Genomic DNA, 20968 nt, shown 5'->3' on the forward strand with positions numbered 1-20968 from the left:
TGGATGCAGGGTGATCAGCACCTTCCCTTTTCCAATACTACATTCAGGAATACCGTAAACAAATTTTTAAATGACTCATCATCTGCAACTCATTACATTCCTGGCTAAGCAAACAGCAGCTGCCTCCTACAATTCTCTACCGGTGCTTCTTTGCTTCAGGATAAAAAAAAAAAAAAAAAAAAATCCAGCTCATTTTGAGCATATTAGATAATCTGTTGTTACACTAGATAAGATGGAAAAGTTGGAACTGCTGCTTTTTCTGACAAGGCAGCCTTGTGAAGATCTAGTTCTGAAGCAGGCAGGGAAGTTTTACACAACCCTCTTCTCCTGTCACTCCCTCTCGCCCCCAAAATGAGCTCATTTATTGCTCTGGTTTGAAGTTGACTTCTCCCAGCACTCAAGGAAGCACAAAGCCCTTCATGCTCAGCAGGAGTCAGCTGGCTGCCTGGAGCAGACAGGCTCTGAGAGCAATAAAGTAAATATAATTAACAACAAGCATCTGTTGAACACACAAGTGTTAAGGGAGCTGTTGCTTCCAGAGAAAACTGATACCAGAGCCTACAAATCCAGGATGTGGGAGGGGAGGGCAACCAGATGGACAGTGGCAAAATCCAAATAAATCTGGATATATCAATATAGCGATGCATTCCCGCTCCTGAGTAAGGACACAATAACCTAACACAATATTCACCTTGCATACCCAAAAGCTCAGTGTTTCTTATGCTGACTCTTCACTGGAGAAACCAACCAGGAACCAAAGTTCCACTAAAGCTCACCCCAAAAAAACGCTGCCAAGATCACTGCAGGCCTACAGCTGCTGACAGGTCAGAAGGCAGAGAAATGAAAAGCTCCAAGGCTCAGTGAAAAATGCATATTTTGAGATGGAGCCTACTGATTCCTCTGGAGGAGCTCCCTCTTTTCTGAAAGCCTTTCCAGATCAAGGACAGCAGGGAATCACAGACTCATAAAAAAAAGGGTTTGTGCTGGACGGCACCTTAAACAGATTTCATCCTGGACCTCAAGGGGTACACAAAAAAAGCCTTGAAAATACCCCTTCAACACCACAGTGGGTCAGTTCATGTATTCTGATCATCATCACTGTTACTTGCAGTGGCTTAGGGACTATGGAAGAGAACTCCTGAACCATCTCTTGGCAGAAACAAAAAATGGAAATACAATCTCCAAATCAGGATCTCAGAAAAAGAGTTCAAAGCCCACTTCTGCTAGAAGATTCCTATGTGATCTTGCAGACCAGTTTTCAGGCAAGAAAGGGATGACAATCATTCCTTTGTTCTCCAAAGCCTCATCTGACAAAGCTCTCAAAAAAAAGCCTCTCTGGACCACACGCTTCCCTCAGTGGCTGCACAGAGGACATGCCACTCTCAGCCTCTGGGTGTCACTGTAATGCCAGCCAAGCTCCCCCACCTCAGCCCTTGGCCATAAGAAATTTTTCAAAGCAGACTCTCCCTACAAGATCAAAGGCGAGGCTAAACTGTAAAAGCATCATGGAATTCAAAGAGACCCCTTTAGTTTCAATATTTTTGAAAAGACATCTTTATTATAAAAGATATAGAAAATTAAAGTCAAACTTGTTTCTTGCACAATGTTAATTGCAGCAGTTATAAAGATCCACCAAGGTAAACATGTTTAAGAGCATTTCTATACCACAGAAGGTTTTGCTGCTTGCCATGACACATGGCAGAGACATGCTCAGGATGAGTGCAGGGAGGACGGGCAGAGACCCAGGGAAGAGCTCCTTGTTTACCCCATGTGCCACACAACAGCACAGGGAAACCAGACCCAAACTGCAGGATTTCAGCCTTGCTTTGCTGTTTGAGGCAGATACTCCAGCTCCAAGCAAGGATGAGATTTTTCTCTGAACATCAGAAGGATTCAGTCACCTCAGACACTGTCTTTGAGCTCTCACTCCTTAAGAAAAGCCATTTACAAGTCATTCATTCCTGTCTAACTTCCAACAAAGTTCCCAGAAAAAAGTTATTTTGCTAGTTTCATCAGAGCTGTTTCTTACAGATTTCCTACCAAGAATTTAAAGTGGTGGCTGAGCTTAAGCTTCCATCCCTGGGGAATTCCCTCATGGAGACTCCATGCAGGCACCTGAGCAGCCACTCACCTCACACAGGCAGGACTGTGGACTCAGCTGCCCTCACTGAAGGGTCAGACACAGGGAGGAGGAGGAAGAGTCACCATACCCTGTGTCAAGGTACAGCATGTGAGACATGAGCCATCCTTCAGTGCATGACAGACTCCCACAGGAGACTAGGACAGGGCACAAGGGACAAGCACAGGTAAAACACCTTCAGGTCTCTTTGGGATGAGCCAAAAAAACATTGCTCCAGCTGACATTTTGAAAATGGCTCTTGGGTTTTTTTGTTTTTAAAGAAGAGCATAAAGCCACCACATGAGATTGGTCCCTCATCTGTTTTTATACTACATTCTGCTTTAGGCAGATGTAATTCAAATAGGTAAAGAACACATTCAGTCAGCAAGGTTCCTGGTCAGTATCTTGCTAGCTGAATGCTATTTTCACCCCTTAAAGACAAAATTAAAAGATGATTAAAAATAAACAATTAGTGTTTCAGCCAACTTCAGGGGAAAAAAATTGCAATTGGCTACAAAGAGCTTATTTACTTCTTTCTTTTATGACAGCACCATTAGAAAATATACTATACCAGAGCAAAAACAAGAACAGGCTGTTCAGAAAGCAAAAAGAGAGACAAACCTCTTGTGTCCTCTTAACAGCCATCTCTGCACAGAGACCAGATGACTGGCTTGCTACAAAACCACCCAAAAGCAAAGGAAAAAGTCTTCTTGTCTCAGATCAGTCCCCGTTCCCAAGCCCCACAGTGCACATGGACTACAGTTAACTCAGTGCAGTTTCAATTCAAGTCACTCAGTTCAGCTTGCAAGGTTCAGTAACACTTCTTGGAAAGCAGTGTGCCTGCAGCCACACGTTTTGTACCTGTTAGAAGGAGATGCTCAGTTCCTGATGGAAGAACTCCTTGTATGTCCAGTCCCTATCCCTCCCCTCACAGCTGGACAGGCTGCCCACTCTTGAGAGCAAGTTGGGCACTGCCTCAGCAGACATTCCCACAGGCAAGGGAACAATCAGTAGGTTGCTTTCCAAGGCTTGTTTGATATTTCACATACCCAAACAGCAAAGTAGACCCCACAGGATCAGTGCCTGTCCTTGGCAGAAGGAGTACAGGATTCTGCAACTGGACACAAGGAGGTTGCAGCAGGCAGAGTGTGTCACAGAGGAGTCACAAACAGCATGTAGTGTACTGGACAGGTAACTGCTCTGCCAAGCTGACCAAGCAGCAATCTCTTATTCAGTAGGACAAATTAGCAGTGGTAAATCTTGTACCACTGCTGGTTGCTGGTAATCATCTCACCATTCCCAGATCCTCCCTCTCCATTCCCACCAGTTATTTGGCAAGTTACAGAAGCAGTGGAGTTCTCTCCCCAGCTGGCTGGTCTTTCTGGAAGAACTCTTTGATATGCAGCAGCTTGTTGTGGATCCTCTCTCTCAGGGGAGGGATATGATGGCTGGGGTCTAAGACATTGGTGCTTCTACGCTCCCTTTCCCTCTTCCAGGTGAGATAGGGATGTGGTGGGAAGGGCACCTCACTCCTCTCCCGGCGGAGCTGCACAGTGACCCCACTGAGGGCCAGCATTGCCCAGACTGACAGGATGATGAAGTCTGGAAAAAGAGAAACAGATTCCTGTAGCAAAGCAGAACATTCCTTGCTTTCCCAAGCACAAACACTGAACTAGTTCCATGACAGAAAGGAATGAAATATCATCCCCACATCCTCAGATACCCAGAGTGACTCCATGTAGAGGCAGGACACAGAGGCAGTTGGAAGAGTCTCTTCACAGTATAAAGTCTTTGACTGCCCACTCTGCACACTCCTCTGCAAGCTGCCAGCACAAGTCTGAGCAGCACCTTTCACAAGGGCCTTTGTCACAACAACTGCAGGAAGGTTCCTGCCTTTGAATCTACTCAGTACTGCTTTTGAAGGACTAGAATTTCTCATGTGGATGTTAAATCTCACACTGTATTGTGTTCTCCTTCCTGCCCTCACTCTACTGTTTACAACAGAACCAAAGAGGCAGTAATTCCTCCTTAAAAAGAGAATAAAGTCTCAGGAAGACTCACCATTCCTTTGAAAAGGCACATTGGTGTAAGCTCTGCTGAAGTAACTGTTGAGGACCCTTCTGAGCAGGTCTAAGGTGATGTAAGCAAGGCTTGTGTAGACATAGCAAGCAATGGCCAGGATCACTGTGTAAGAGCCCACTATTCCAGAAGCCAAGATGTTCAGCTAGACAGGGAGAAAAAACACAGCTTTAGGAGACTGATGAACACTCTTTATTCCCCACCTCCCTACGACAGTAGAATCATAGAATCATGGAATGGCCAGGATTGAAAAGGACCTGAAAGCCTATCCAGTTCCAACCCCCTGTCATGGGCAGGGACACCTTCCACTATCTCAGGTTGCTCCAACTCCTGTCTAACCCAGCCTTGGACACTGCCTGGGATGGGGCAACCACAGCTTCTCTGGACAAGTATTTTATAATTTTTATCAGTTCTTCTGTAATAAATCAGCTGCACACACCTGTTATCCAGCCTATCTGATAAGACAGCACAAGTCAACTAAATGCAGGTTTTAGTGGATGCTGTGTGCAAAACAAGTGATTCCTTTGCATAAGGACCATTTAGCACAAGTGGGGCTAAACAAGATCTGCCTGCAACTGGCCTTGTGCAGAGCTTCACAAAGCTGCGGTAAGTTTTCTGTACATCTTCCATGGGACGACATTTTGCATTAAGAAGTCTGATCCCCCTTCTCCCTCCTTCCTTCTGAGGTGACAGCAGTTACTTACAATTCTTGGGCAGCCAACAAAAAGCACTGGAATCATCAAGGCTACACAAGTAAAGGTCACCCAGAACACCACATCATCACGGAAGACCCTGTAGTCTCCTGTCAAGACACCACATTCAGCAGTGAGGGAAAAATTTCCTTTTTCACAAGTGTTTGGGGGTCAGCTTTTCCCCCTCAAAATTCTCTACATTCAGAAATACCTGGAGCACATTGTTGAAAAGCCCAGCTTTTGAGCTCAAATCCTGACTATTTAAGATGTATTGGAACAGTTAATCAAGAACAGAAAAACTGTCCCAGTTGAGCACAGGTCCTGTACTCTGTGCTGGAACACCAGATCTTGTCCATGGAACAACAATTTTTTACAAGGTACACATTCCTCACCTCGTAAGAATTAAAAGTACCAGAGTACTACAGCCCAAGAAGAAGCTGTTTTGTTGCCTCTATGGGTTTCCAAGCTAAAAATCTGCATCAGACTCCAGAGTATGGTGCAAATGTAGCCATCACCACACCACCAGGCAACAAATTCTTCTGGGCTTAAGGAAAACCCTTCTTTGCTCCCCCTGCCTTCTAAGGCCTATGGATTCACCAGAGGTCAGGGGGAAAGAAGTTTTGAGACTGAAAATTACAATAGCTGATGCTGAGCTCCAGCTCAGCAGGCTTACTGGCTTTTAAGCAATTTGTCTAAGGCCTTTATGCCTGAAGCCTTCAAATTAGACTGTAGATTTTCTTCTGGGATTTGTTCTGGACAGAGAACAAGAGAGCAAGTGCATTCCTGAAGCAGAGCTGGTGTTCCAGAGATGGCACACAGTTTAAGTAGGAAGAGTCACCAAGTTCTCTGCAAAACAATCAGTTCCCTTTTCCCCAAGTACTTTTAATTATAGCACAGCTGAAAGAAGCTTTCAGGTACATCTCTATTCCTCCCAGCACTGGAAAGGGAACGTTAAACATCCCAGTAAGATAAACCAGAGAGTGCCATTCAATCTTGAGCCTTGCAGTGTGCCTGCAGCACTGCAGGAACACAGCGCTCACCAAGCAGAGGATTACAGTGCTTACCTAGGGGAGTAAAGAAGAGCGTTGATGAGAAGAGAAATCCCAACACAAGTCCAATAACAAGCATGCTGAGCAGGACAGAGCCAAATCTCCACCAGCTCACAACCAAGAGCAGGCCTCCAATGATTCCAGCCACTGCTGTCAAAATAAGACGCACTGAAAGAGAGAAGAGAAGATTCCAGCATTCTGGAAACTTCAGTTCCTGCAGTAATATGTTCAGCAGCTTTATTTACATGCATGTATGGCATTTTACATTTGCATGAGGTAACAAATAAAAGTATCAGAACGTGCTTCATGCACTTCACTTAGATGCCAGCCTGCAGCTGGGGATGTGCTGCTGAAAGAGTGGCAGTGGAGACCCTGAGTTCCCAGGGAGTTCAGGTGGCTACCAGCTACTGCACATGTATCAAAAAAGGAATTCTATGAGGTGGGACAGACAGAAAGAACTAATTCTGTCCAGTCTAACAAACTGGGCCCAGACCACCTACTTCCATTTTACAGATGAAACCTACATTTGATCTGAAACCGAGGTCCATGCATTGTGCAAGTAGGAAGAAAGTATGTTGCATATTTCCAGAGTTTCCAAACACCTCTTATCTTCCTTGAGTAGATACTGAAATTAAATCAGCTATTAATTCTGCATCACTGTGATGTTGGAAGGAACACTTACTCTGCTGCATTTTCAGCTATTATGGCAATCAGAGCTCAAGCATCCAGGCATCACCCTGCTATCCTTCCTGTGGCTGGCCAACAGCACTACTGAGATTGTACCTGAAGGGTTCCTAACAAGAGTTTGGGAAGAGCACAGGATATCCTGACACATCTACTCACCATCATAACTAAGGCCAGTTACCGTGGTAATGAACACAAAGAAGACAAATGCTGCAACAATGAAGCCCATGAAGAATAAGTCTAGAGAAGAAGGAAAAAGTATTTAGCAAGCTTCATACCTAGCCCACTTCAGTGGATCTTCAGACATCTTCATATTACCACGGGGAAGGAACATAGCAGCTCACTAAAGGAGAGCCAGACAACATTTTGTTCTCGACAGGGATGTCCTCAAGCACTACAGATAGTCCAAAATTACATATTTATAGCTATATTGCCCATAGAACATAGAACCCTAGTTCTACGCTCCTATTCTTTACATCCCAAAAACCTCCTGCTCTAAGCTTAAAGGCTCAGAGCCCATAAAAGCAAAGCAGTGGACCTAACTGGCACAGCATCACTATCAAGTGAATTTTGGTAATAACACTACCATTCTGAGTTACACAGAGTAACATTTATGAAGTTCCAACCAGATGTACGAGATGAGATGAAGTATTCAGTACCTGTTTTCCAGAATCTGTGTCCAAAAAAACAGGTGAAAAGACCAAGAACAGCAAAAGCAGTGAAGAATACTCTGGTAGAGAGTTTACCTACAAGAAGAAAGGTAGGTTTAGTAGAGCATTCCACCTAGTAGTCCCAACAAAGAGATTAAGGTAAGGTCAGGTTGCTATCACAAACTTTACTAACAACTTGAGAGCTGCCACTCTGTCAGATCTGCAATGCCTGAACTAACAGTTAGCTTGGTAAGATCTCCAACAGAATATTGAAATAGTCCCAGACTGATTAAGAAATCAAGAGCTTCCTCCTGATTCAAGAGAAATTTCTGTAAGTATATGTAACTTGTTTATAATACAGATATAAATTTGCTGGAAAAGTCTCTGCTCAGGTTTAAAAAAAGAGACATCCAGTCATCTATAAAAATCAGTTCTATGGGATTAGTGACCCAGGCAGCAGCTATAGGCTTAATCACTGCAGCCTTCACCATTTGTCTCCCTCTCATACATTTGCTATGCAACAAAAATGATCATCAGCATCCCATTATGGCTTACCTCTATCTTCCATGCAAATTTCTTACTTATATTTAAGCTATTTGCAGAAATAAACCATGTTTTCCATGTGCTCTGAATTAGAGAAATTTAGCCTTGATAATTTGTCTCACATTGTCATAGGACCAACACTGAATTTGACAACAGTCACTTGTGTCACAGCATATAAGAAAATGAGAACAAATTTTACTTTATGAACCAAATTCTACCAATTACCTGTGTCCCTTCTGGATTCATAAGAGGAGTGGCAGGTTTGCTGTTTCTGCACAAATTCCATCATTATATAGCTTTGTACAAAGCAGCACTACTTCTGACATTATCTTCATTCTTGTTTTAGATGGCTGCCTCCTTTCAAAATACCTGCAGGATTCCTGTTAGCACCAGCAGTTAGCAAAATCCGGCTGGAGCCTAGTCTGTGTTTTATTAACTCAACTTCACATCCAGCACCCGCAGTCCCAAAGGTTATTTTAAATTATGTATCCAGTAGAAATGGACAAAGCTGGGGTGGCACTACAGCATTCAGAGTTACATTTGCAAGACACATCTTAAACCACCATTAAGTTAACTTTAATCCCTAATGGTTCTCCTTAGTGTTACTTGTCTTGCAAACAAGAAGCAGTTACCATAAAGTAACAAAATATACACAATGTAAAACAAAGGTCTCCTGCACAAATTGAGAAGAGAATCTTAAAACCCATTTAGCACATTGGAGCACAACAAGCTGCAGAGTTGGCGCGGACATAAAATTCCCAACTTACTGAGGGAAGAGCAGTTATCCACCAGGTCAGCAAAGCTGCAGGCATATGTATGCACAGGTATGTATGCAGCAGAACTGTTCCAAAGAGGATCCCACACTATGACATTGTAGATCACACCTTGTCCAGGAAGTGAGGAGAAGTAGATACTGGTCTTGTCATCAGCTGTCAGCGTAAGCATCTGGAAAAATAAATACCTCTGTTAAAGGCTCACAGGAGAGAAACCTTCCCTCCAGCACTACTGTGATTTCTGACAGGGGAGAAGATTCTTCCACTCCTCTTTTGCTCCTCTCTGCCCGAGGGCACAGTTCAGGCTCCCTACCAGCCTACTGACCCAGGTCTGGCCTCCTGGAAATGCAGGCAAGGCTGCCAGTCCACTCCCCAGCAGGGCCAGGGAGCTTGCTCACGTCTCCCCTCCAGGAAGATAAGCACAGGGGAGGAGAAAACAAGAGAGCCCCACTGCCACATGGCTGGTACCCAGTGCTTCAGGCTCACCTTAATGCCATTGGCTTTGACACTCTGCACCCCAGACATTTTCCGTATGTGGCTCATGAGCACCATCTCAGACAGGTCATTCTCGGGCAAGAAGTACTGGTACACATCATAGCGCAGCCGCCACCGGGAGCTCTGACCAGTCCCTGAATCACAGGAGGGCGGGTTTGCTCCTCTGCAATGAAAAACACATCAGCCACAAGGCCCCAGACCTTAACATTAGTTTTCAGCAGTTACCTGTCCACAGGGTTTGCCTCTACTCTTTAGAGGTGCACACCAGCAGCTAACTCAAAGCTGGACTGTATTTGTGAGCACAGGGCACAGCAGCATCACACAGAACCACCCTGGCACAGGAGGTGGCAGTGGTGGTAACTGCCTTTACACTTACAGAGGCTTCCTATGAATTGCCGTAACGAGAATTCCAGGAGGCCACAACAGCCAAAGACCACAACATTACTGTTTGTCTTTCCATGCAGTTCTGAACAGTCTTCTCCATTCCCTACCTATCACTTGTGACACCAGGCACCATTCAGGAAATAATGCCTTTTAACTTGAAGTCTCAAGTTAAACAAAACTCTAGGTCATTATCATGCTTTAATACTAGGAAAGAAATAAAACTGGCTGTAACATACAACTGCTTCTCAAACAAATTAAGCTGTTACAGGGAATGGAAAGATCCAGTATTTACTGACCTCTTACATTTCTGAAGTTGCATAACCTCCCCCACAAGATGTAACTCTGAACCTTTATCTCTCTCATTCAGTACCTCTTACCCTCCTCCTTTTCCTCATTTCCATTTGTTGCAGCAAACAAGATTCCTGCCAGCAGCTGGATGGTTCAGCTGTTACAGCAAGGTCTTATTTTAGCCTTTTGGCCAAACACAGGAGAGAAGGTATTGCTCAGTGCACTGAAGTTTTCCACACACCTGGTATATCCCAAGTTTGCAGGGGCAAACTTAATGTGTATATCAACCAACGTGTAGTCCAGGTAAATATTTGGATCCACTTCCAAGTCAAATTCTAGATTGCAGCCTCCAGGAATAGGATCTAGAACACAGAGAACATAACTGCAGTTACATGCTTGCAGGCACAATCACTTGCTGAGCACAGAAAATCATCAGGTTCTGGCCCTGCAGGCAGCAAAAGGGTTTCACTGCAGCCTGTGACAGGTCCCCTCACACGGGTGGCTCCAGTGACTGGAGTGTTGGAACGGAAGGATACAAGCTCCTGCCAGGTCCTGCACATGGGTCAGGGCAATCCCAAGCACAAACACAGGCTGGGTGGGGAATGGATTGAGGGCAGCCCTGAGGAGAAGCACTTGGGGGTATTGGCTGAAGAGAAGCTTGACATGACCCAGCAACATGTGCTCACAGCCCAGACAGACACCAATATCCTGCATGCAAAGAGGAGTGGGCAGCAGGGCCAGACAGGGGGGATCTGCCCCTCTACTCTGCTCTGGCAAGACCCCACCCCAACACAAGAAGGATGTGGACCTGCTGGAGTTAGTCCAAAGGAGAACCATGAAGATGACCAGAGGGATGGAGCACCTCTCCTATGAGCAAAGGCTCAGAGTAGAGGTTGTTCAGCCTGGAAAAGGCTTTGGGGAGACCTTTCCAGCAGCCTTCCTATACCTGAAGGGAGCCTACAAGAAAGCTGGAGAGGGAATTTTTACAAGGGCCTAGGGATGACAGGACAAGGGGTAAAAGCTTTAAGCTGAAGGAGGGTAGATTTAGCTTGGATATTCATGCCTTGAGTTTTAGCTTTCATATTTTTCAGATTCTGTGCTGCCTAGGTGTGTAGCTCTGAGCTTCATATTAGATGTCAGTAAGCTCTCTTCACAGGGTAGGTAGACAAAACAATCCCTCTCCAGCTTGAGACCAAGGACAGCCATTACAAGTTTCAGGCCCAAAAGGTATAAACAACAGAGAACTGAAGAGAGCAACAAGGAGGATGGAACTTCATAACCTGAAGCTATAATTGGACAATTAACTCCAATATGCAAATGGACCAAAACTTATGAAAGTGTGAGACCTCGTGACTGGTCATCCATTTTGTGACCAGTTTGTGTCCATCTTGGCTGTAGCCCTGGCCAGGCTCTTGTACTGCCCAAGGTATATCCATTAAGGCCTTTCAATAAATACCTACTTTATTCCTTTAGCTCTGTCTAGTCTCTGTTCCAGGTTCAGCCTCTCAAGGCATCAATATGAGGAAGAAATTCTTTCCTGTGAGGGTGGGGAGGCCCAGAGAAGCTGTGGCTGTTCCATCCCTGGAAGTGTCTGAGGCCAGGCTGGATGGGGCTCTGAGCAACCTGGGATAGTGGAAGGTGTCCCTGCCCATGGCAGAGGGGGTGGAACTGGATGATCTTTATGGCCCCCTTCCAATCCAAACAGATTTGTGATTCCATGATCACATGCACAGCAGTTTTCTATTCTAAGGCTTAAGTCATGGCAAGACCATAGAGAACATCCTATACACAACTCACAATTCAGCAGTGACAATAAAAACATTTTCAGCCCATTTCAAAGAAATTTCTGGTACCTCTATCAGATTTCCACCATGTAAGACTGAAAGGTCAACACTTGCAGAGCTGGCATGCCCTGAGCACATACCTTTCTCCATGTAGGGAATGGAGATGGCGGTGCTGAGCACCTGGCCAGCACCCAGGGCACGCAGGTACCACGTACATACGGTCTGCTCAGGCCGAAGGATGGACACCAGCCCTTTGTCCACCCCAATTCCTGAGCTGTTCACTGACGGAGTCTGCACAGAAACAAATTGTAGAAACAAGTAGTTCTTTTTGAGAAGATTTCTACCACAGCTTGATAATATTTCTGTATTTTGATAGTATCACAGGAGGCTATTCCTGCCACAAACCTGCCAGGCACACACATCAGTGCCAGTTACAACAGATCAGGCTCTGCCCAAAATGCATTTGTGCTTGGTCCAGCTCCATGTGCAGGACCTTGCTGAACTTGGCCTTGCTGAATTGTATGAGCTCTGCATAGGCCCACCTCTCAACCTGTCAAGGTCTCTCTGGACAGCATCCGTAGCTGGTGAAAAAAAAGGAGCTCTGACATACACACTGTCTGGCTCAGCTCAAAAACCCAAGTGACAAGTGTAGGACTACTAAAGAGCTGACAATCACAAACAAGTTGCAGTGAAATCTAGCTAGTAGATCTGGCAATGGATTGACTAGTAAAAATGTAAAATGACTGGAGTATCCCTCACAAAATGTTGTGAGATGGCAGCAAGGAAGTGTTCTGGGAACCAGCATACAGAAGCACCTTCCTATCTCCACCAGAACAGACATGACTGCATGACAGATGCCTTAACACTAGCAATGCCAGATGTTTTTGGGGCCAGGCCAGCTAGTGACCCAATCCCCAGCACCACCATCCCTTCCAGAACCAGAGTTCTTGAGGAAAGATAAGCAGAAATGACAGTATCACAATCTCACAGCTGGAACAGCCAGTTGACCTGCAGCCACATTTTCAGCATGGAAAGTACCTTTGGCCAAGGCAGCCACAGTTACCCAAGGCAATGCTGCAAGGAAGCACATTGGACCTGGCAGACTTCAAGGTCTGGCTCAACTTCATATTTCTAGAGGCAGGCCAGCCCTAAAAGCAGTACAGCTACATTTATGCATCACTGCCCTTGGCCTGGTAAGGCCCATAAATGCAAAGAGGATCTGAACTGGCAGCAGAGGATTCTACCAATGGCAAGTAAAGACTGAACAAGTGTAACAGTAATGCCTCAGCCCTGTAATCCTGGCTGTTTGACCAGTGCAAGGATGGCTGAGCTGGGTGACTTGTGTTACAGATCATTCATCTTCTAAGCTTCCCAGGATACTTCTTGGCACCCAGTATATTCTGATTTCAAATATGCTGGTGGAGAGAGGGGAACTGGATTGCAGCTGTCAGATCTCCATCAGCTTAGTCCATGTTCTGTTCAAATACCAGTGCCACCCAGCAGCACAACAACAAAAATCAGTATTTTTGATTAGGTTAATTTTGTCCCATCATTACTGGGATGCAGGGTACAGCAGCAGGAATGTTTTTATTGCTGTCTAGAAGTAGCAGCTTTCACTGCAGTATGTGGAGGAATTTCTCCATGTGTTACCAAAGGAGGATTAGACTCAGGACAAGGAGCTGGGATAACAACACATCATATCAGCAGTGGTTAAATCCAAGCCATGGGAACAGCAGACAACTAAACATCCCAAAGTGATCATGTATGGAGCATCTGGCAAACACACAGATCTGGTTTTAATGTGACAAGCTGATGGACAACAGTCAGTAGAGCCACATAACAAAAAGCACCACTCCCACCAAATAAAGAGCCTTGAAATATTTTCAAGCCAGCTCTGATATTCCTTTGGCATTCAGTCTTTCAAAACAGCAGCTATGACATATAAGTACAAGAAAGGATTTTTGAAGCTACAGTAGTACAGTCTAAAAGCCAAGCAGGTAAAAGACACTCTTTATTTATACAGCTTCAGTCCATTAGTCCTACATGTACCAGAGCCAAGTCCTTTGTTGAAAGACAGGCAGCACTTAAGAGAAGCGACACTCTTACCTTATCAAAAGATATCACCACATCACTCTGCTGGGCATGCGCTTGAAAAATAACCACAGTCACATTGCTGGCGATGTTCCTGATTACAGCCTCCACTGGATTGGTCTGGTTAAGTAGCACATTTCTGAATTTTCCCAAGGAGAGCTCAAGAAGACCTGCATTACAAAACAAAACAAAAACAACAACAAAAAAATATCCAACAACAACAACAAAAAAGTAAGATACAGGGTTTTTTTTGGCCCAGAGGGAAGCGATTACCAGGGAAGCCTGGCAGCTTCCAGTAGCCCAGTATTAGTCAGCTGGGAGCAGAGCAGGATGTTGCTTTGTGCTGCTTTCATCCTGTGAGCTGTACCAAGCTTTCAGAGACTGCTGCACACAGAGGTGTACCTGCAGATACAGCCAGGTTACCTTCTCTGCAGCCTGGCACTCACCTGAGCACAGGGACAGAGCTTCCTGCCAGGAGTCAGGACTGGATACAGCTGAGCTCACCAGCTCAGCCAACCAGCCAGCTACACTCCAAAAATTCAGTAAGAGAAGACACTGAGAACTGCCTGATCATTGGCAAATACAAGCAGGTATGTTTGTACCAGCCAGCCAACTTGCACAATATCCATCAGACTTTCCAGGTGAATTCCTACAGACCATGGGAATTGGAGTCAAGTTCCAGAAGACAGAGTCAAATCTGTAGTTTACATACATACACTTACCCACTTTCAGCTATTCCATGTTTTTCGCTGCCAAACAGTTTTTAATCATTAGGACTGCTGCATCCCCATCTCTAGACCTAAAAATCTGACTAATTTTTCCTAGACACAACCTAGACCATTTCTTCTTACAATGAGCATAACCCCATGATCCACTGTCATTTTAATTTAAAGAGAACCATGTGACCTGGGAAATAAGACCTTTGAGAATCAGCTTTGTCTTGTCATTCAAGTCCTGCAAGCAAGCCTGGCTTCTCCCTGTGCTGGGTTCTGCAGGGGCAGGGGATGCCAAGGGAGGAAAGCGAAGCAGCCACACAGAAGCCACAAGATGCTCTTTGGTTGGTGGTTGCAGACAGACTGCACAATGCCTTCCAGGCTTTTCCCTGAATTCTTCTGCCTTCCTCTGTACCCAAACAGACCGAAAAACTTATCAAGCCTGAACACATATACACTTCCTCAGTGAAGTTGCCTCGGTTGGGAAGGGCTGGTACTGCCAAGTTCCCTAACACAGAGTCACCAGCAGCACCATCCAAGGGACACTTGCTGATGACACTGGGGGGCTCCCATTCACAAGTTTTCTTACCTGAAACTATACCCAGTACTCTCTAACTGCTTTCCTATTACTTTTCTCTCTCTCCCGCCAAGAACTCCAGCCAGTTTCTTTGCCTCCTGATATGTTAACAGAGGGGAGCTGTTATGCCTCTTCCATTCCATACACAGTGAGGGAAAGAACTTCAACCCTTACATGCTCACTCCCAAAATTCAATTAATACCAGTACTGCATCACCAAAAAAAAACTCAGCTAAAATATGGGGGTTCATAAACCACTTGTGAGGAAAGAAATATGCTCCATTTTTCTGCTCCATCATCTGCAGTTTGTGTTAAGGTAGAAGCTTCTACACCAAATTTTCACACAGTAATGTAAAATTAAAGCTGCAAAAAAAACTTTGCATATCCTTCAGTTTCTGATTCTTCAGAGTCCCTTGAGCAACATTCAGATATCCTCAGATCTTTCCTCATTGCTCAAGCTCTACCACAAATGCAAGTAGCAGTATGAATGCTAAAGAAAAGCATTCAGAATGCACAGACTATACATCTATACACTCAGAAATTTACAGTGAATGCTTACAATGCACGAAAAATATTTTTCTTTGATCTCTAAAAACTTCAGCAGAGCTTCCTGAACCGCCAGACATTCACACTTGGATGTTCTTTTAAGAAAAAAGCTGAAACCATACACATTCTCTGTGTGATCTACATCAAGGGGAAAGAACTGCATTGCTCCGCCTTGTTTCTCACCTCCACTCCGTACCCATACCCAGGGGCCTCTGCATAAATAAGGACAGATTCGTCAGCAGGACACACAGCCACTACTTCGGCGTGATCATGAGACTCTAAATGGCAGAGGCACTCTCTCAAGTTTAATTAGCGTGGTGAATTAAGGTATGGTGTTCTATATTGCTTTACTGTTTGCATAACTGCTCTGAGAACAGCACATGTGACACACATTATCTCAAAGTCTGGGCACAAGAGCAGAGACTCAGGGTGAAGAACATCTACACCCATCAGACAAGTCCTGTTCAGCTTACTGTTCACAGTGAACCACACTTCCAGTGAGGCCTAAAAGATGACAAGCACTGCAGAGCAACAGAACCTTCTAAGAAGTTTTTGGAAGAGCAATTGCTCCATAGCCACACACCACAGCACCATTCCAGCCTTCTCCATCTCTGTTATTTGAACAAGTCACTCCTGGCGCACTGAGACAGAAAGGGAAGATGGTGAGCAAGACTAATTGATTAAATTAACCAACTCACAATTCACCAGGCCTATTGCTATCACCAGTTCTGTGGTTCTAATAGCAGATAGGTATTAGACTCCCTGAGCCACAGAGATCTCAGTCTTGTCAAACGTCCTTTGAAGGACACAGAGACCTCAACAACCACATAGTGGTGGTCACAGCATGCAACCTTCTCCTTTGGGCAAGCTTGACCTGCCCAGAGGTGGCCCACCAGACAGGTCTGCAGGACCAGCAGCACAGTTAACTCCACCTCACAAGTGAGAGAGTTGATCCAGCAAGTCAGCAACAGAGACAGGAGCAAAATCCAGGCATCCCAACTTGTTTTATTGCTTCCAACAGTGAAGGCCTGGACACACTCTAAGGTGTCAGGCTATGCTCTCTTCCTTGCCCTGTAGGAAGGACTGTAACAGTCACTGCACATCAGACTAATTTTGGGTTAGATACATGAGAGGAACCCAAACTATTACAGAGCTTATCAACTGAACAGATGCTGAAAGGAAGTCAGCATTGCTGAAACCAAGCAGCAGCAGAGTAGAGATGGAGCACCAAGCATGTATTACTCCATAAACAGCACCAGAGCTGTAGCACAGATAGTCCTGCACACAGAACTGGTGAACAGAGCAAACAGCCCACTCTGTCACCCCATAGTAGCTCTTCTCTCACATGAAGGGCAAAACCAGTAAAGACAGCAAAGAAATAGAACCTCCTGGAACTTTTCTGAGAACAATAGTCTTTATTCCTAACTTTAAATAACAAGACAAACCATTCCAGAGCCTCTGCACTTGTTATCCCTTCCCTGTGACACACAGTTTCCCCACCAGGCTACACCCAGCTTGAACTGTTTCCATTGTGCTGATTCAGTGCCAAGCTCTTGGCTCCTCTGATGCTTTGAGTAAACCACATTTCCAGCTCCAATAGCCAAGTGTCACTCCCCACCACCACAGAGCAGTTAACCACACAGGGTTCTTGATTACACCTAGCAGTCCAATTTCCAGTAAGAAAAACAACTGAAGAAATGCCCCTGCTGCCCTTACAGAACAGTTTTCACCTGCAGAGCCATGCTCAAACATTATCCTTCCCTCATAGAGGTTCTGTGCAATCAGAGAAAACACATTTCTACTGGGTGCCAAGCACCTTGCAGTGGATATGCAGAATAACCTGATGTAAGCAAGCTCTAGGAGCCAAGGAGAACTTTCCAGTGCAGGGAGTACAACAACAAGTAATCACATGAAGACATTTAATGAAGTGCAAGCTCAGATTGACAACCAGTTTGAGTAAGAAAAACATTAGCATACAGTTACTTAACAGAATAAAGCCTGGAGCCATAACCTATCAGACCTGTAAGGCCATGCAGACACAGATAATGGGCAAGTCTGGCTACAGGGTCTGTCTTCCCACACTACTGAACCCTCCCCCCAAAAAAATACAGCACCTACCCCATTCCCAAAAGAAGCAGGAACATTTCTGAAAGCTTCTAAACTTTGTGTGTGTACTGAAACTCATGCTTAGAACAGCTTGATGCTTAAAGCAGATGACACCACAGAATGTGGCTTGTCACCATCTGCACCATTCCCATCCCAGAGGACTATTCTGTTCACCAGGCTAGAGGTCTTTTACAGCCTGAAAAGTGAACTTCTTATTATAAAGTATCATCTCTGCATAGACTAAACAGCTGGCACAAACAAGTTTCACCCAGATAAGCTCCCTTTACAAAAGCACCACTCAGTCCTGATTATACTATAAATTCACTTTAGTTTTTACAAAACTAAACAGCCCAGTTTGGATGTAGCAAACACAGCCAGTTGAACTCCTCCTCAGGAAGACAGACCTTCCTGGAAGGCAACAAACACAAGGTATAAAACACTTCTGCACAAAGACCAAGTTTGAGGAGCTGCTCAGAAGCCCAGAGAGGTAACACAGACCATCATGCAATGATTTTACTAATCAGCACTTTTAAAATGAAGCAGGATCTTCAAGGATTAGGAGTTAGCAGAGCCTATCCCTGCAAAGTGGGTGTCCACAGTTGAATAACCACAAGACAATTTCAAATCAGTGAACCATTAAGCAAGTGGCCTTTTTTAAAGACCCTAATGTTCAGCTAGACTCTGGTACACAAATTACACAGCTTATTAGCTTTTCACGAGGGAAATACTTTCCCCCTCCACCCTCATTCGTGCAAGGAAAAACAACAACAGGTTCCTTCAAGGCAAAGCAGTTTGCTTAGTCTCATAGGTGCTTTGCCTTTTTACATAATGTAAAAAAATTACTCAACACATGACCCATTTTCATCAAGTCCAGGAGACAAACTGCTTGTTAGCATCCTTTAAGTTATCTTAAGGACATTAAGGTCTAAGAAAGCAGAGCTTTCATTCTCACACCTGCTTGCCACCATCAGGTGCCCAGCCAAAGCTTTTAGATCCTGCAAGAAACAGGGAATACTTGTCTCTCCATTAGGATCTTGGGCATGAGACTTGGGTAGAGAGAAGCCTTCCACACCTGAGACTGGTTCCAAATGCTGTCCTGCAGCCTACAAAGTATCCCAAGAGTATCCTTTGGGACAATTAAGCTTCAGTCATTCAAGGCCAGGTTGGGTGGGGCATTGAGCAACCTGGTCAACTGGAAGGTGTCCCTGCCCATGGCAGGGGGGTTGAAATCAGATGAGGTCCCAAACCATTCTATGAGTCTATGGTTAGAAGCAGTATAAAAATAAAGCAAAACTAAGAGGAGGAGGCTTATATTGGCCCTGATATGAAGGACTGCTTGCTTATCTCTGAATTATATCTGAGAGGAAACTGTTTATTTTTCCTTTATTTGAACAGATAAGAGTTTAACCAGAAAAAAAAAAAAAAAAAAAAAAAAAAAAAAAAAAAAAAGAGTGACTATAAATCTTCCCCAAACTATACTTATTATAGCACACTTAACTCTGGACTCCTATTTTAGTCACATGCAGGAACACAGGGAAATTACAAAAAAAGCTCATGCCAAATAAAGTCAGATTACATCAGTACGGACAAAGAGTTTAGGAACCAAGCTGCAAATTCTAGGTTTTGCTCCTTTCCCTAGTTTTATAGCAATAGTGGTTTTCAACCCACCATCCACTAGGGTGGTGGGAACCCATGAACACGTGTACATGGTCGGGGGATAAAACCAAACCTCCTTTTAGCCATTTTCCCTTTGCCATGTAAACTCACGTTCACAGGTAGCGAATGCCACCTTGTTTCTGTTGGGGGAATGCAGCCGCATCAGCTGTACCGCACCCCCGCAACGACGCGGCCAAGATGATTACGAATTATCCATGAAACAGTTAAAATTATGGCATTCATAGCAATTAAGGTATTAAAAAAAAAAAAAATCGAATAGGGAGGGAAAGGGGATAAAAAAAGAGGGTGGTTCTCCTTGTCCGCATGAAAGATTAAGATAACCAGGAATACACACAGCGCTTCTGCAGCGCCGGAGGCAGCTTTGCTCCGCACTCCTGCTCATCCCTCCGGACAGCGGCAGGTCGCCCTCCGGAGAGCGGCCAGCAGCGGGGACACCCCGAAAGGCTCTGCAGTCCCAGCAAGCCCCTGCCACTGACCATGACCCCGGGCACAGCCCCGCAAGTTCCCGGTACGAGCCGCGCTCCTCCGGCCGCTTAATGGCGGCCACAGCCCCATGCGCCCCCCGCTCCGGCTCACACCGCCCTCACCTGAGGCTCCGCCATGGCGCAGGACCCCCATGAGCAGCAGGAGCATCAAGGAACGAGGCGAGACCCACATGGCGCTGCGGAGGGAACGGGCAAAGGGGGCTGAGTCCGGGGAAGGACCGGGCGGCCGGGGCGGGGCGGGTGCTGGGGGCGGGCCGCAGGCGGGGCCCGCCCGGCTGGGGCCTCTCCCGACCCACTCCGGCACCGGCGGGAGGGCCCTGCCGGGAAGGGCGGAGGAGAAGCGCTTGGCCGTGGTAACAGCTGCGAACTCCTAAAAATGCATGGTGGGGTTTCGACCGGCAGTTTGGGACTTGAGGTTTAACTTCAGAGCGTGAAGAGAGCCCACCTCCCAGCTTACGTGCGCGGGCAAACAAAATCCTCACCCGTCCGTGCCGTCGGGCGGATTATTTATATCATTGCCGCACCCGCAGGTGACAACGCTACACAGAGTGGTTATTTCCAGAGGCGTGTTGTGACAGGATAACAGAAGTGGCTTCAAAATGAGGTTTAGATTGGATATTAGAAGAAATTCTTCCCTATGAGGGTGGCAAGGCCCTGGCACAGGGAAGCTGTGATTGTCCCATGCCTGGCAGTGTCCAGGGCCGGGTTGGATGGGGCTTGGAGCAACCTGTGACAGTGGAAAGTGTCCCTGCCAGTGGCAGGGGTTTGGAAAGAGATGATCTCTAAGGTGCACCTGGGAGAAGGCTGGCATTGTACCCAGCTATCAGAGATAAGAAAGATGGGCACAAACCGACTGTCACGAATGGCATTTATTTTCCAACCCCTGGGCTCGGAGGCCGGATGCTGGCTCTGATTTGGCTTGTTGGGAGTACTACACTCTGGCTTTCCCCTGCTCAGATCGGGGCTGGAGTGGAGCACCCGAGCACTGCTGCAGCCTTCAGCTGGGATCAGAGCGGCTGCTGCACAGCAAAAGCTGCCCAGGCCGTGGCAGAAACAGAATCACTTCGGTTTGAAAAAGACCTCTGAGATCATCAAGTTCAGCCTGTGACTGAACACTGCCGTGCCAAGCAGACCATGGCACTGAGTGCCAAGTCCAGTCTTTCCTTAAACACCCTGCGGGGCGGTGACTCCAGCGCCGCCCCGGGCAGCCTATCCAAGGCCTTCCCAGCCCGGC

General features: G+C 45.8%; 1 protein-coding gene across 1 annotated transcript; it reads right to left on the reverse strand.

The window, feature by feature from the left end:
• Positions 1-1525: 1525 nt before the first annotated feature.
• Positions 1526-20149, reverse strand: TM7SF3 (transmembrane 7 superfamily member 3). Its single transcript, XM_053942750.1, has 12 exons — positions 19837-20149; positions 13647-13801; positions 11681-11831; positions 9998-10118; positions 9076-9247; positions 8584-8761; positions 7283-7369; positions 6783-6863; positions 5955-6107; positions 4903-5000; positions 4181-4343; positions 1526-3721 (listed from the first exon to the last, which is right to left on the reverse strand). Exons 1-12 carry the CDS (start codon positions 19904-19906, stop codon positions 3459-3461), a joined length of 1692 nt encoding a protein of 563 aa, XP_053798725.1. The 5' UTR covers positions 19907-20149; the 3' UTR covers positions 1526-3458.
• Between the last annotated feature and the right edge of the window lie 819 nt (positions 20150-20968).

Source organism: Vidua chalybeata, chromosome 5 (assembly GCF_026979565.1).
Source record: "Vidua chalybeata isolate OUT-0048 chromosome 5, bVidCha1 merged haplotype, whole genome shotgun sequence".
Lineage (NCBI taxonomy): Eukaryota > Metazoa > Chordata > Aves > Passeriformes > Viduidae > Vidua > Vidua chalybeata.

What these genes read in the sequence shown, in the direction of transcription:
- TM7SF3 (XM_053942750.1), bottom strand. Translation starts at nt 19,906, where the DNA reads ATGTGGGTCTCGCCTCGTTCCTTGATGCTCCTGCTGCTCATGGGGGTC. An exon ending in GCGCCATGGCGGAGCCTCAG is followed by an intron (nt 13,802 to 19,836) that starts GTGAGGGCGGTG and finishes TTTGTAATGCAG; the next exon opens with GTCTTCTTGAGCTCTCCTTG. An exon ending in TGTGCCTTTTCAAAGGAATG is followed by an intron (nt 3,722 to 4,180) that starts GTGAGTCTTCCT and finishes CTCTTTTTCCAG; the next exon opens with ACTTCATCATCCTGTCAGTC.